General features: G+C 41.0%; 2 protein-coding genes across 3 annotated transcripts in view; one reads left to right on the top strand and one right to left on the bottom strand.

The window, feature by feature from the left end:
* SDCCAG8 (serologically defined colon cancer antigen 8) overlaps nucleotides 1–6,969 on the top strand; it is a 73,808-nt gene extending 66,839 nt beyond the window's left edge. Inside the window, exons 6-8 of the mRNA XM_010706840.3 lie at nucleotides 1,645–1,771; nucleotides 3,574–3,656; nucleotides 6,651–6,969. Of these exons, the coding sequence (XP_010705142.1) occupies nucleotides 1,645–1,771; nucleotides 3,574–3,624 (178 nt within the window). The 3' untranslated portion in view covers nucleotides 3,625–3,656; nucleotides 6,651–6,969. The remainder of the gene's footprint in view (nucleotides 1–1,644; nucleotides 1,772–3,573; nucleotides 3,657–6,650) is intronic.
* Nucleotides 6,970–9,467: 2,498 nt separating this feature from the next.
* The window catches only part of AKT3 (AKT serine/threonine kinase 3), a 65,486-nt gene continuing 60,488 nt past the window's right edge, over nucleotides 9,468–14,465 (bottom strand). For both annotated transcript variants that reach the window (XM_010706839.2, XM_019612744.2), the window contains one exon: nucleotides 9,468–13,103. In XM_010706839.2, coding sequence (XP_010705141.1) covers nucleotides 13,018–13,103 — 86 coding nt within the window. In that variant the 3' untranslated portion in view covers nucleotides 9,468–13,017. The remainder of the gene's footprint in view (nucleotides 13,104–14,465) is intronic.

The raw sequence follows: 14,465 nt of genomic DNA, 5'->3' as shown, positions 1-14,465 counted from the left end.
CAGAATGTCAAGTTAAAGGAAATCAATGGCAAAATAGTAAGCAGAACTCAGCTCTCCAGTCTGAAACTGGTACACTGCCTCCAGCAAACAGTGCTGTTGTCCTTGCACTCAGTGGGAACAATCTGCTGCTCTGGAGGTGCAAGTATCTTTAAAAACAGAACAAAAAAAATATGCAATGGCATTTTTTATGAGAGAATTTCGTTTTGGGTTGGGTTTGTTGTTTGGGTTTTTGGGGGAGTTCCATGCCCCTGAATTCACCCTTAGTAAAGAAATCCAGCATGAACAGCTCATATATCTGTGTGCTACAGTTTAGAAAGTATAGGGAACATGAAACTGAACGCACAGTGTGTATGTATTTAATAGAATATTCTGTGCTACTGAAGTGGTCTTTTTATTTACTTCATTGGATGTTTACAAACCTGCTGTCACTGTTTGCAGCCCTGCTGCAGTTACTTTTGTTCTGATCCCCAGGAGATGATCCTGCAGCTCCCCACGTCCCTTTCTGCAATATATATTAGCAGAGTAACAGGGCAGGATGAAATTTATCCACTCAGAGTGTTCACTGCAGGATTCTTGCAGTTTGACTTCAAAGAAGGTGGCTGACAGATACAGACCACTAAATGCTGCTTTTGATATAAATTTTGAGATTTCGCTATCAATAAATTGGAAGTGTTTACTAATGCTGACATTTGAACAATCCTGGTTAAAATATTCAGAGCAATTATCTTAGCTGAGTTATGACAGCTGTACAAGTCAAAGCTACCACATGGAGTTGAAAGTAAAAAATTCTGAAAATGATGTGTCTTATTGTGAGCATATAACTAATTCCATTAAAAACAGAGACTATACGAGAGATACAGGATGCACCTTGTTCAGTGGAAGCTGTATTTCAATATTTTGAGCAAGAAATCCTTTAAAAAAAACAAGTGGAAAGTTTGGATCTAGAACTAGCCGTAACAAAAAGCAAGTTGTTTCCTGCTTCCTAAGTGCATTTTTCTCTAGATTTGGATATTTACATAGATTCAAAGATATCTGCAAGGCCTTCTAGTTAAAGGTGTTTCCACTTAAAGAATGGATGAAATACATTTAATGTAAAAGCATTTTCCAGTTTGTTTCCATTTACTTCCCTTGCTACAGATCCAGGCAAACTTAAAAATGTTCATGGTGGCATTCAGAGTGCTAAGCAGTCACAGGAGATGTCTGGGGTTGGGGATTAAACAGGAAAAGGTGCAGCTGCCCTCTGTATAACAGTGTCACAAAGTGGGACCCTTGGGCTCTTTGTGTCTTTCCGGAGGAATCCCTGCCTCACTGCTGGAGAGCACTGATCTATGATGGAGAAGAGCAAGGCATAGCTTAAGGCATAACTTGCATAGCTGCAGATGTTGGGATGCAGCGCTGGGCCTTTACTGATGTTGTGACACTGACTTGCTGTCCTGTCATGAGAAGGGCAGACGTGTAGAAATGCTTGTTGAAAGCGTCACGTCAACATGCACTGAATGCCCACCTTGGGAGCAATACTTCAGTCCCAGCGCAACGCCAGTCAGAGCTCTGGCACCTGGGAGCTTCACCTGCAGCACAAATGTCCGAGCCCTGCAGTGCACTCCCACTTCAGGCACAGTGCAATCCTTTCATCTTTTTCTCCAGGTTGCACCAGCTGGACAAGCACTGCCAGACCACTGCCCAGCAGCTCGTAGAGCTCCTCAACAAACAGAATCAGCTCTTCAAAGAGAAGCAGCTGCTGACAGAAGAAGTGCAGTTTCTGCGAACACAGGTACTTGTGCCAAAAGAAAAGGAAGTCTGAGGGGAATGTTCTGCAGCTTTAGCAGAGAAATCCACCTGCAGTCTCTTTTCAACTGCTGGCTTTTGTTGGTGTTTTAAATAAGGCATTACCTTATGAAAAAAAGAAATTATTCCATTAAATTGGGGAGAGACCATTAGCTGGACCTGAGTCCTACTTCAGCCCAAACTAAAGGAAGAAATGTTTTGAAGAGACAGGAGAACAGCAGCAGTTATTCTTGGTTACAATTCCTAGCTTTCTTATCAGAAGATTTTTGTGTTCCCTTTTCAGAGATAAGGCAAATCCGCTCTTCCACAGTATTACCATTTGAACAGTAGCTGAGGCTGATAATTTATTGGATCTTTTTGTCACCATTTGTCAGACTTAGGTCCGTCGATCACTTGATTTTTTCCCCTTATTTTTAAATGATATCCATCTTCCCTGCTGCTTCATGACCACTCACCCAAATGTGATGGAGAACGTGAAACAGCCCTGCCTTAGCACTGAGCACTGCAGTTGCACCTCAGCAGGACCATGTGCTTCTTCCAGCAGTCTTCAGGAAGCTGCAGGTTCCTGTGGGCTGCTGTTGCTCGGCTTTTTGGCGACTATTCTTTAGTCAGTGCTTTGGAAATAAGGGAGAGGAGTGCGTGGTTGTTTTCTTTCTTTCATCTACTTCTTTGAGAAAAAGGAGGAAGAAAGAAAAACAGGAGCATATTTGATAGTTAAACTATTAAATAATCAGCTAATTCAACTGTACCACGATGTCTTCTAACTGATAAATGCAGCAGACTCGTGAGTTTGCCCAGGATTTCTGGCATTCTGCTCAGAAGGTGACAAAAGAAATGCAGCAGAGAGCATTTTGGTAGGACACGTAGCAGTAAACAGAAAATGAATGTCTTAGAAGTTAAATAAGTGCTTATGATAGGTAAATAAAATCCATACTTAGTTAAGCTTTTAATCATGTCAGTGTGTTTGGTTTGACAGGGTTTCCTGTTGTGGTAGACAAACCTGGTAACTAAGATAGTGTTGGGTTATCAGCATGTAGTAACTACTGGCAAGCGCGAGGGCAACAGCAGTGTTCTCTCTGTAAGGCAGCTAAGGAAGTTTTGCTGTTCAGAGATGAAAATGACTACTTGAAGGGAAGCACTCTTAGTAATAGGAAGAGACTTTATAAGCAGTCCACAGGGATTCTGTTATTGATAATCTCTTTTATCTGGAAGTAAGTGTGCTTTTATAGAGTTGGGCAGAAGTACAGAAATCATACAAAAGAGGAAAACTATCATTGAGGTACATTGCTATCAAGTCTTGATTTCCTTTTGTATCTTCATTAGAAGTTGATTATGTTTCAGAGCATGCTTTTTCTTGGGAACACTTAGAAGAGAAGAAGAAAATTTTAAAACTTATTACAAAATGAGTACTAAGAACCTATTTGCAGCTATTTAAAGCAGCAGTGTTCTCTGGGAACTGGGATTCAGCCCAAGAGAGCTGCCTGGAATATCAGACAATTGTTTGAAGAAAAGGACATTTCACATAAATGGGAAATCTTACATAGAGAAAGATGTATTCAGTTATTTTAGAAAGATGTATTTTGTAACTTCAGTTGTGTAATCAGTATTGATTAAAGGTGAAAATATACCTTGGTTTACTGCCTTACTCGACAGTTACCCTTTAGAGTTAGCTTGGGTTCTGGGGAAAGGGGGAGAAACCAATTATACTGAATCCTTGCAAAATGATGTCAGATACACTAAGTGAAATTTGCTGTTGTATCTTGGAACATAAGCAGTTGTGTATTTCAGGAAAAGAAATGGGACGCAGATCTCAAACAGGACACAGATGGAATCAAGTAAAAACCTGGATGGATGAAGAGAAATGAGAACAAGTAGGTATTTTTTCTGTACACTATATATAGAGAAGGGATAGAGAGAGAGGAAAGAAAGACTAAAACTATTTGCAGATGTGGGCTGAATCTGGCAAACACTTCAAGACAAAAGGGAGAAAAAGTGTTTGAAATATTTTGGGGCTAGAAACTGGTGGTGTGTTGTTTGTGGAGTGTTTTTTCCTCCACACTTAAAAATCAGGGCAAGCACTCCACAACAGAAGCAAGTTTACCAGACAAAATTAAAATAAACAAAAACTTTACACTGGAAAGAAAGACATACAAATCTTGACCTGGTGGGAACTTGCAGGAGTGACCAAGGCAAATGCCACAGGACTCGAAAATGCCTCTGTCATCCTCAGCAATGAATTACATCCTTTGAAGTCTCATGTCATGGAAAGAATCTCAGTAAATTCTTCTTGCAAATTTGGGGCTCTGTCTGTTTGTCCCACAGACAGAGGATAGCAGAAGGCTCCAATTATTCATACACCTTCCCACTCTAGCACTGATTTATTTCACTGTTAATGCTTTTCCAGTTCATTTCCTTGTCAAACTTTCCTTATGTATCTTCTTTTCTAAAATGTGAAGTATGCTGTAGGCAGAGACCTTGGGAAGCGGAGGAGTAGAAAGGATTTTGTCATTCCAGAGTAAGGCAGTAATGGGTACAACATGATGAAGATTCTCAAATCATAATTTTAATTTTCAGAGCTAAAAAGGATTGGTACGATAATTCAGCCTGAGCTTACAGTGTGTGCTGCAGATGAAGCCATTACACTGATGTTTAATAGATGTCATTAATAGTTAATAATGGAATATAGTTTACCATAGGCAGATCCACCTGAAGGCAGAAAAAAGTTTAATTACAGGATTTATACCTCTTTTTTGAAAGCTTTGGGAAGATTAATATTTTGAGTTTCTGCTTTTGAAAGTCTTAAATCACCAGTCACTCTAAATCAAGAGAGTGAGATACACAGCTCCCATCCTGGGTACTAAATACAAATGTACATAATATAGTAAACAAAACAGAACAGAGAAAAAACCTGAGATTTCTAAAAACCTCAGTACAGTCCACCCAACATTTCTGAATGCTGGAATGCTCTTCACTTGCAGGATCTGCCCTGGTGTCCATCAGTTATACAGAAGTAGGTAGTTGTCCCAGTTTGTAATCCCCCTGAAGACTGCGGTTGCTCAAGGGGCTGCTGCCAGCTGTGTCCCACCTGTGTGCACACAAATAACAGGGCTGGGACCTTGGGTTACTGCCAGCCAGATCTGCTTTCTCCCTTGAACATCTCCCCATGCTCTCCAGATTGTGCCAATGAATCTGCCTCCTCTCTCATTTGAGACATCTTATTTTACAGCGAGCCTGTGACTAAACCACTGTTCCTAAAAGGAATAGAAAATATACTCAACCTTGAGTATATTCCCCCCCTCACTTTGTAGAGGTGCTTTCAGAGTTGCAGCTGTTCTGAGCTGAGATGTTCTTTGTCTTATGTCTGCTGTGGGGCCCCAGCAACAAGCACAGAGTTTGGATGGTTCCCAACTGCTTAGTTTGCCCTTTTTTTCAACTTAAGTGCTGAAGCTGCCCTTTGCACAGCTATAAGATGAATAGCACTTCCATCTTCGATGTCGGAATCGATTTGGGCTGATCCTGACAAGGTCCTCAGACTCCTGAAAGAGGTACTTGGGGGGAAGGTGGGCCTTATTTTTTAGTGCAGTCTTAATGTACAAAAATGTGCTTCTGGCAGGTTTTTGTAATAGCCAGTGACATTCTGCAGACAAGGTGTGATTTTTGGAGCAGTGATGAGTTAGTTAAACTATGAAAGGAAGAGAGGGGGACAGCCAGCACAGTGTCTGATGCCTGGCTGCCCAGATAGGAATGCTTCCAGGCTGCATCGTGTGAGCATGGTCAGTTTTGTGAGTCTGCAGCTGTAAGCAGGATCTGCACCTCCTGCCAAGTGCCTGGCCAGGAGCACAGCAGTGCAGGGTGGGTGTAGTTTGTCATCTCTTGTCTGTACTCTGGTGCTGGCCCTACGCAGAGGGGTTAGTGCAGCACAGAGGAGGCTTCCTCTGAGCAGCCACTGATACTGAGTTTAACCTCTATGTCTTTCCCTGGATTTTGCTCATGTTGCAGTGCGCTGATCACCACAGCAGGTAATGTGGTGCATGTATTGGAAAAAAAAGTACCATTTTGTTGTTTTTAATTAATTCTTTAATGAACTGCAGCATTATAAATCCTTTTTTAACTCTGCCTTCATTACCTTACCAAGTTTTTGTTTTTTTTTTAAAAGAAAAACCCTTAAGTCCTCTAACATAAAACCAGCTGATGTGGAAAGTTTATTTTTATTTCTGAGGTCATTTACATTTCTTTGAATTCAAATTTCAGAACTCCAGTCACTTAATTCTGGGTATCCACCCCAGCTCCAGCAGAGCTTTATCTCTCGGTCTTAATGAAGTGCTGAAGTGCTACTGAGGAAGCACAAACAATAGCTATGCAAGAGCTTCAAAACTGTAAATTAGCCTTCCCACCAGAGGTTTTCTAACAGCGTGCAGGCAGCTTCCTGTTTTGATACAGCTGCCCACCCCATATACAGTCTGTAGAATTCACAGTAAACACTCTCTGGCACAACCCTGCCTCCTCCTTCCTGGAAGGGAGAAGGGGCAGGATCTAAAACGTGCCCCAAAACAGTAGCTCAGTCATTTACTGCTAAACACGAGTGATGGCTAAAGCTCAGGGAGACCTTGTTTTTCAGAAATCAAACAGCTCCTGTGCTTGTTACCTGGAAGAGGTCTGATCTTAGAAAGGGGCAGGACAGCAGACCCACAGGAAGCCAGGCTTTGGAACAGTGCTTGTTTACATAGCATTGCCACATTCTTAACCATTTATGTATTTCTCTTCTAAGAACTCACCCCCAGGCTGAAGTGACACAAACGAGAAGTGCAAGCAGATCCATACACACTACTTACGCTCCGCTCCCATCTCTTTCTTCTGTCTTTCAGTTCTCCTCTGTACGCGCCTTAAACTTGGGCTTCTCTGAAGCTCACACAGAGAACCGTTTGCGGAGAAGCAGACGTGCTGCCTACTCTCACCTGCTTTGCATTTGTTTTTAACACATTGAAACGTTACTCCCCTACTGAACTTTCTAGGAAGACATCTCAGGCTTGCCTAAGACACTGCAATCCAATGGCAACAGCTATGATGGAGCATGTACTGGATTCATTATTTCTACAATTTTTATAAAATGTTTTTTATCTATTTTTGTAATACAGGTGTCTGTCTTATTTACCGATGGCAGTCCCAATAAACTTAGTTTACTAATTCTTTTTCTCCTGGTTGCATCCTTTTGCATTCAAGGGAAGGCATGTGTATGTGGAAGAGGAGATTGTGTAAGCTTAGTACAGATCACACCAGGCTTGTGTTAAGGACTCACTACCGGCATCTACCTGGGAAACTGAGGTTTACAAAGCGTTTGTCTCCTTTAGACAAAAATCTGAGTCCTAACAAACAACTACTTATCCACAAGAAGAGCATGAGAATGATTGAGTCATTTCCCTGGGGCAGGTTTCCCTTTAGTGGTCAAAGCCTTGGGGACAAAGGGACCTGTGCTAGCACAGGCATTGGGGTGCTGGGTTCCTGCCACCAAGGAAGCTGTTTGGGACCCCCCTCCTGGCAGACACTTGGCTGTCTCAGGGATGGGCAGCAGATAAACTCAAATGCAAATTGTTGAACTTAAAACATTTGGCAGTACATTTGGAGGACTTCTTTTTTTTCTGCTTGCCTTCATGTTTGTATTTTTAAAATGACTTTCCAAATGCCAGGCTCTTTCATAAAGAATTTATCTGAATCTTTTGCTGAACTACTGCATGATAAACTATACAAGAAAAAAGTTTCTACATTCAGTGTAATTGCTGAATCGCAGTGGTAAAGAGAAGAAAAAAGTGCAGAGAACGATTCTCCTGTGATAAAGCTACCCCAGCCAGCATGAACACATGAAACGTAACAAAAATAGGAGTAGCGGCACATGCACCAACCGAGTTACCATTTGCTGTGGGACGCAATCTTTCTTTCCCTTGTATTTCAGGAATTATTAGTGGTACAGCTTTAACATCAAAGTGGTTTTCTTCCCATTTCAATTTCCTGCCATATGAAACTGCCAAGCACATCTGAGACCCTCCCAGGCCCGCCTCCCTGCCATGACAGTGAACGTGCTTCCATTGCCTCAGGTCTGTCAGGAAGGAACCCCTGACAAAGAAGGTTCCTGTCTAGCACAAGTGTGGGCTCTCCACACTCGAGGACATATTTTTTCTGTAACTGACACTACTTTACAGATAGTCAGGTAAGAATGCATTTATAAATGTAAGAATCTGAGAACTATTTTTTTTTCTACACCATAAATCTATGTTTCAATAGTAGAAGTGTCTCTCGGCTACGTGTGCAAAGGAACTCAGGCACCGAGTCCCAACACTGAGGCTTCACAGAGACCCTGGAGCACGGCCGCACCTCACCCTTCCTGCACCTGCCTCACTGCCAGCTGGTGCTGGTGGCACTGTGGAGAGGGCAACTGCCAGCCACTGGGGTGCGCATCTACAAGGACCAAGTTCTCTGCAGCAGCTTCTCTGCTTGTAGCAGTTGCTTATTTGCTGAGCACAGATAGGGCCGGGTCTTCCCAGCTCCCATTTCCCCCCACCTCACCAACTATTTAGCCACAAAATGCTTGGTTTTATAAAGTTTACAAAAGCCAGATGAGGTGATCAAACCCAGGACCTTCCCTGTCTCAGCTGGAGCGTCACCCCCTGATGTGCTCTGTGCCCATACCTCCATGCAGACTGAACAGATGGTCCTGCTTTCCCGGCTGAGGCCCAGTCACTGATCTGCTATTGCAACTGCAACTATTTCTCTTGTGCTCCATCCTTCCTACTGGGGAAAAAAAAAAAGAGCTGGCTCACACATTCCCTCACATTCCAGGGAAGGGTTCATGTCTGAGAACTGAGCTGATCCCCAGACTGCTCAGGGACACTCAGCCCTCTGACCCAAAAAAGGCCAGCTGGGCTTCAATGAGTCCCACCTCAAGGTGCCCTGCAAATCACACCTCCCCTGTCTCCCTCCTCCAGGACATTACCTAGCTAAAGGATTTGAGAACATGAATTCCACTAGAGGACAACACACTTAAATACTGGGTGTTCTGATAGAATGTAGCCCTGTGTAATCATTACTTGAAAATCATAACCCAAATTTACTTTTAAAAGATACATATACCTCAAAGAGTTAACATGAACCACCTGCGTGGAAATAGCCTTGGTCCACAGCACAAATACATCTTGCTTAGCCAGAAAAGCCTTTTTTTGGTGACAATACTGTAACTGAATTTACAAGCTGAAACTGCTCACCCGGTATCTGAAATAGGTCACGACAAGGAACAGTTACCACGAGGACGTCACAGCAAATAAACTTGTAACTAAACATGCACAGATCATTATACATACAGTGATAAAAAAATAACGATGTACATTTTCTTGTAAGAAGAAACTAAGTCAATTCTTTGTGCATTTCAGGATCGAAACATCTAACCTATATAAAATTATTTTAAAATATGAAGTAAATATCTAAACCAAAACTCAAGAGATCTTTTGTAATCTGCAAAACCACCTTCTCACTTCTAATTTTCTGGCTCTGACACGGAACAAATTCAGAACTTTATCCTCTAAGATATTTAATGTGCAGATATAAAAAAATATGTCCTTTGTGGCAAGCCTGAACATATATATATAATATATTTACAAACCTCCAGAACAAATTAGCATTAAAAAACACAGAAGTAGCAGATTGACATAGTGCTTTATTTAAGCTGTCTGTACGAAGGAAAATAATGTGCATCCCTATCATATATGTGTAAAAATACTAAGGATGTACAGTGTACAAAAACAGTTTCTTGTAGTTATTTCACATCCTTGTGGGTCATATACTTAAGGAAATAAACAGTTTAAGTATGACCAACAGTAATACGGTTTCTTGGGTTCGTAGTCGTGTCTGCTTAATATCCTTAACCATATGACTAGATCTTGCATGGATCTAATGAAAGAACTAGCAAGGTCAAGAAATGTCACAAACTCTAAAGCTACAGGGAGGTAATTCAATTACCAATTTAGAGGTTTTTATTTAAATAAATACTTTACATTTCATGCTTGCCTGTAATGCACTACCAGGAGCAAGATAAGGAAATTCTACTGTAGACAGTACAAACAGTAGCAGCAAAGTGTGTACATTGAGGTGTAATATATAGACCCTGCAGTTAGTAAGGAGAGACCTTACTTTTGTACTCTAGGAGAAGCACATGGCCCCTGCAAGAACAGTCAGCTTTAAGAAGCCGCGAGGAGAGATGGAAAAAATGGAAAACAACACTGGAATAAATGTTCTTTAAGCAACAGGAATGTACTGGAAGATGGATTCGTGTGGAAAGCAAAGCTGTGTGCAAAACTGCCAAAACCCAAACAGAAACGACCTATTTCTCCAAGATGGCTGCAGTACAAGAGGGCATAGTGTATGTCATGGAAGTCAGTACAAGCTGGAGTCAGCATCTGAAATGTACTGTGCTCAGAAGGCTCATCAGGTACCCAGCCACCAAAATGTGCTGCCCAAGCCCAACTACAACTGCAAGCGGGAAAAAAAGAACTTTAAAAGTTTCTCTCAGCACAGCCTGTAATTCTTCTTTTATCCATTTCTAACACTGCTCAGAGAGAATCCCCCAGCCTGGGGCAGCATTAAATGACTGCTAACTCTTCATAGTATATACTTGATGAATGACACTTTGGAAGGCAGCAACACAATGCAAGTTGAATGAAGCCTTAAGAGGTTTTCAAAGAATTCACCGACAGATATTTACTGCAAACTGCATTCTAATGAGCTATGCAATGATGAATCAAACCCACCTACAGGGCCCCTTTCTTCCCAGCATGAGGAAGGGTTGGCCAGAGGCACAACTCCACAACTCAGCCAAAAGCTATAAGGTGCCCTGTGTCAAAAACCTTATTGCTGTTATAAGCTGAAAACGTTGGAAAAAGTAACACCACAGGCACGGAACACAGATTTTGAACCACCATAGTTTCAGCCTCTTAAGCTTGAGGCCTTTGCAGAAAATTATAATGCCCATCTACTGCGTCATCAGTTACATCAGTCACTCACTCGCTGTCAGCGCAGACACTTCTACAGACTTGCCATGCATTTACTGCGTTCACTCCCTACAGAGGGATAATCTCTACACATTTAGTGTTAGAAGGTGACAGCATCAGATCCTATGTAGTTAGCATATACATCGTGATATATTTCTGACTGATTATCCGTCCATCGCTAAAGATAAAACACGAAACACTAAAAATTGTCTAAACTAGTCTGCGTCTTTAGCTGCCTTGCTGAAATGCCCGTTTGCCCCTTGTCAGTCCCAGCACGTGCACTGCCAGCAGTGGGCTTCACGCCGGGACACTCAACTCCACATCAAGGGGCTAAGGAGGCATCTGGGATGAGTCTCCTTTCAGACTCATCCCCTCACTCACACAGCGCAGTGTTCTCATGTCACAGTCTTTGTGGGAGCTAAAAAGATACGAACAGAGAGATACTTCCAATGATAATCCCACGGAGCTGGGGTTCTCAGATGTCATTAGCAAGGGCGCGTGCACATTGCTGCACTGCGTAACATCCCAGCTCCTAGCACCAACGGGTTTATTATTAAGATTATCATTGCTGAAGAAGAAAGCTAAAGTTTATGCACATGCTCTGTTAGATACAGATCTTCGGACATGGAAAGACATCTTTCTAACGGCAGTGTTTCTTGCAATGTCTTAAATTCAGTCAATCTGGTACCACAGTCACGGATGACATGCTGGGTTTCACGAGGGCAAACTTTCCTTGACAATGGCTGATCCCAGAAATTTACTGTGTGAATTATCAGAATAAAGTGCTTTTCTTGTAATCACGGTGGTCTCATTGTTCAGATGTTTCCCTCACATAAAATAGAAATTTTCTATTGTGCTCTCAGGCTTTTTACAGTATCTTTATCCTGAATACAGCACAAGATGTAGTGTTCTTATTTATTTAGTTTTAATCCTTTGACACGTGAAGTTGGAATTCCTTGTCTCCACTGCCAAAGAATTAAAAGACAGTATTTCATTCACAAAAATCTGATTCTAAGCAGTATGTACAATTTCAGAGCCTTGCTAATATCTCCACATCAGACAAAAGTGCGTTATCCCCTTCAGCTTGTACAGTCCTTCCATATATTACAACAATATTAACTGCTATAAGCCTGTTCTATCTAAGATGTAGCAGCATTTGCAAACATGACACATACAATCCTTATCTCTAAAAATAAATACTACCGCAGCATAACAAAAAAAAAAAAAAATTCAGAGTTAAACACCTGGAGAAAGAGCTAATTCACAAACTCAAAGTAAGGCAAACACCTTTTTACCCTGGTGCACACATTTGGGTGAAAAGCAATACCATTATGCCTGTCTACATTCTTCAGCCATCAGAGGTGATGTATATCATGAAAGAAAAAGAAAAGCATGAGATAGATGTTATCTGGTGCAAATTATAAGACCCCTTAAAGAACTTCAACTGCTGCTTTTATGCCTTCATTTCTTGCATGTATAATGTTCGATTCTCCGTGATTGCACATGAACCTGGAAGTTCTAAGTGGCAGGCTGGGTGAGCCAGCCCTTCTGCTTCTTCTGTAGTATCCAACAGTAATTAAAAATAATATATATATATATTTATATATATCAACAGTTTAAGTCCTTCTTTCAAACGTTTCCCAAGCAAATTTCAGCCAGATGTTATTGACAGAGACCTGCTTCAAGATATGATATGCCTAACAAAAACCTTGCATATGTACATCACCACCCCCATGTTTCCTCGTTCTAAACAGCACAAACAGATGCAAGAAAATATTATAGACTAGTCTTTTTTAGACTAAGTACAATTTTGATTCATCTTCTAGAAGAAGATAAGCTGGACCAACACGTTTTTTTGTTTAGCCTCCACTGTGTGGAAAAACAGATGACTATCTGTGCACAAAGTGTACAACGCTGACGTATGGTCATCTACCTTCAAAGAAACTTTTAGTAATTTCTTGACGTTGCTATTATACTGAGACGGTGGGCAGCAGCAACAGCGGGAGAGCGTAGAGAAACACCGTATTTCATGCAAAACCAAAATGGATTTTAGGTAGGTTTGGGAAAGAAATTTGTTCAATTTGGAATGGTCTCTGAAAGTGCCCCTGCTATCTTAAACGGTATCTAGTACTGGTGGTGATGTTCAGGAATCATTTTCAGTGATAAACCTAAGATGACAGTGAAGCAGCAGAACAAAAAGTTATTCTCGTCCACTTGCAGAGTAGGAAAACTGGGGGAAATGCGGCCGCCTCTCATTGTCCATGCAGTCCATACCATCCTCGTCATCTGTAGGAAGGGAGAAATTCAAAATGTCATTATATTTATAACAACATTTTATTTTTCATCTGATACGCAGCCCATCTTTCAGAACTCAGTGCTGAAGTTAAGGGCTCATGCTCACTTGGTAGAATTCAGTAAGCCATCACTTATAGCAGTGCAGCGGGGTTTTTTTTGCTTGCTTTGGTATATTGAGGTTTTTGTTTTGTTTTATTTTCACTATGAATATCACCTGAGGACTTCAATCACTACTACCTTGTCTGAGCTAATCAAAACACGCCAGCACATCTCTCTTCTGGGAGTATGGGAAAAAAGAAGACCTTGCTGATGGAAGCAGTGAAACAGATTTTACTGCTTCTTAAGCTGAGTCCAGAAAATGATCATCTTCTTGCAGACATATATAAGTACTTTTCCATTTTGAAGAGAGTTAAAAGGAAGAATATCAACAAAATTAACGATTCATAAAGGTTCTACGTATTTCAATTCTTACATATTATTTTTTAGTAAACTATTTATTTTTGTAGTATTTAGGGGAACTGGAAGAAATCAGGGCTAAGCCAAATTCATAAATATTTTTATTTACATAATTCCTGTTATGCCAATGGAACCTAGACCCCAGATGTTGCCTGACTCTAAGAATTCGGATCTACATTCGCATGGATTTTTAAACAGTGCTTATCATTGAAAACACCTATTGAAATCCTGACTCATGCAACAATGCACTTCTATGGAACCTTTTAGAATTGTATGTCATATTATAGGTACAGTTTGGTTACTGAATATACAAGAAATGTTGTCAGCATCCATGCATTGCTGCTGGTAATCACCCTTATTTTATTGTTCTTACAGCCAGGGTGGGCTGCAGCAGTGCCATTACCAGCGACCAGGGCAGGAGCTAGTGGGAGACAGGTAGCTTCTCTGAGCTGGTATTAATTGCCTGCTCCGAATTCAAAAAATTTAAATCTGAAATCGCAGTAGTATCCGAGTATTTTGTGTTGCTTCAGTAGTCAGTGAAGAAATACCCGTTATCAGTGCACATATGGAATTCCAAGAATCATGACTTTATGGTATTCAATCAACAGCCTCTAAATTAATCCATACTTAAACAAAATTTGTTCAAATTAAAGATATGAACAAATCATTAAGATAGATGGGAAAAAAACAGTAAATTTTTTCAGAGGAAGAGGACATAAAAATCACTTGAATAGCTGCAATCAAACACAACAAACACAAAGCGCAGAAAATTACTCCAGATTTGCTCAATATCACAAACCTATGGCTACAGCCAGGAATCCTAACCCAAGGAAAAAGGAGCTATCTATATGACTGAGTAATCAACTTTAATTACAGCAGTTACTGCCTACCTTTATG

Source organism: Meleagris gallopavo, chromosome 2 (assembly GCF_000146605.3).
Source record: "Meleagris gallopavo isolate NT-WF06-2002-E0010 breed Aviagen turkey brand Nicholas breeding stock chromosome 2, Turkey_5.1, whole genome shotgun sequence".
In the NCBI taxonomy this organism is placed as follows: Eukaryota; Metazoa; Chordata; class Aves; order Galliformes; family Phasianidae; genus Meleagris; species Meleagris gallopavo.
This window is presented reverse-complemented; position numbering and strand designations above follow the sequence as displayed.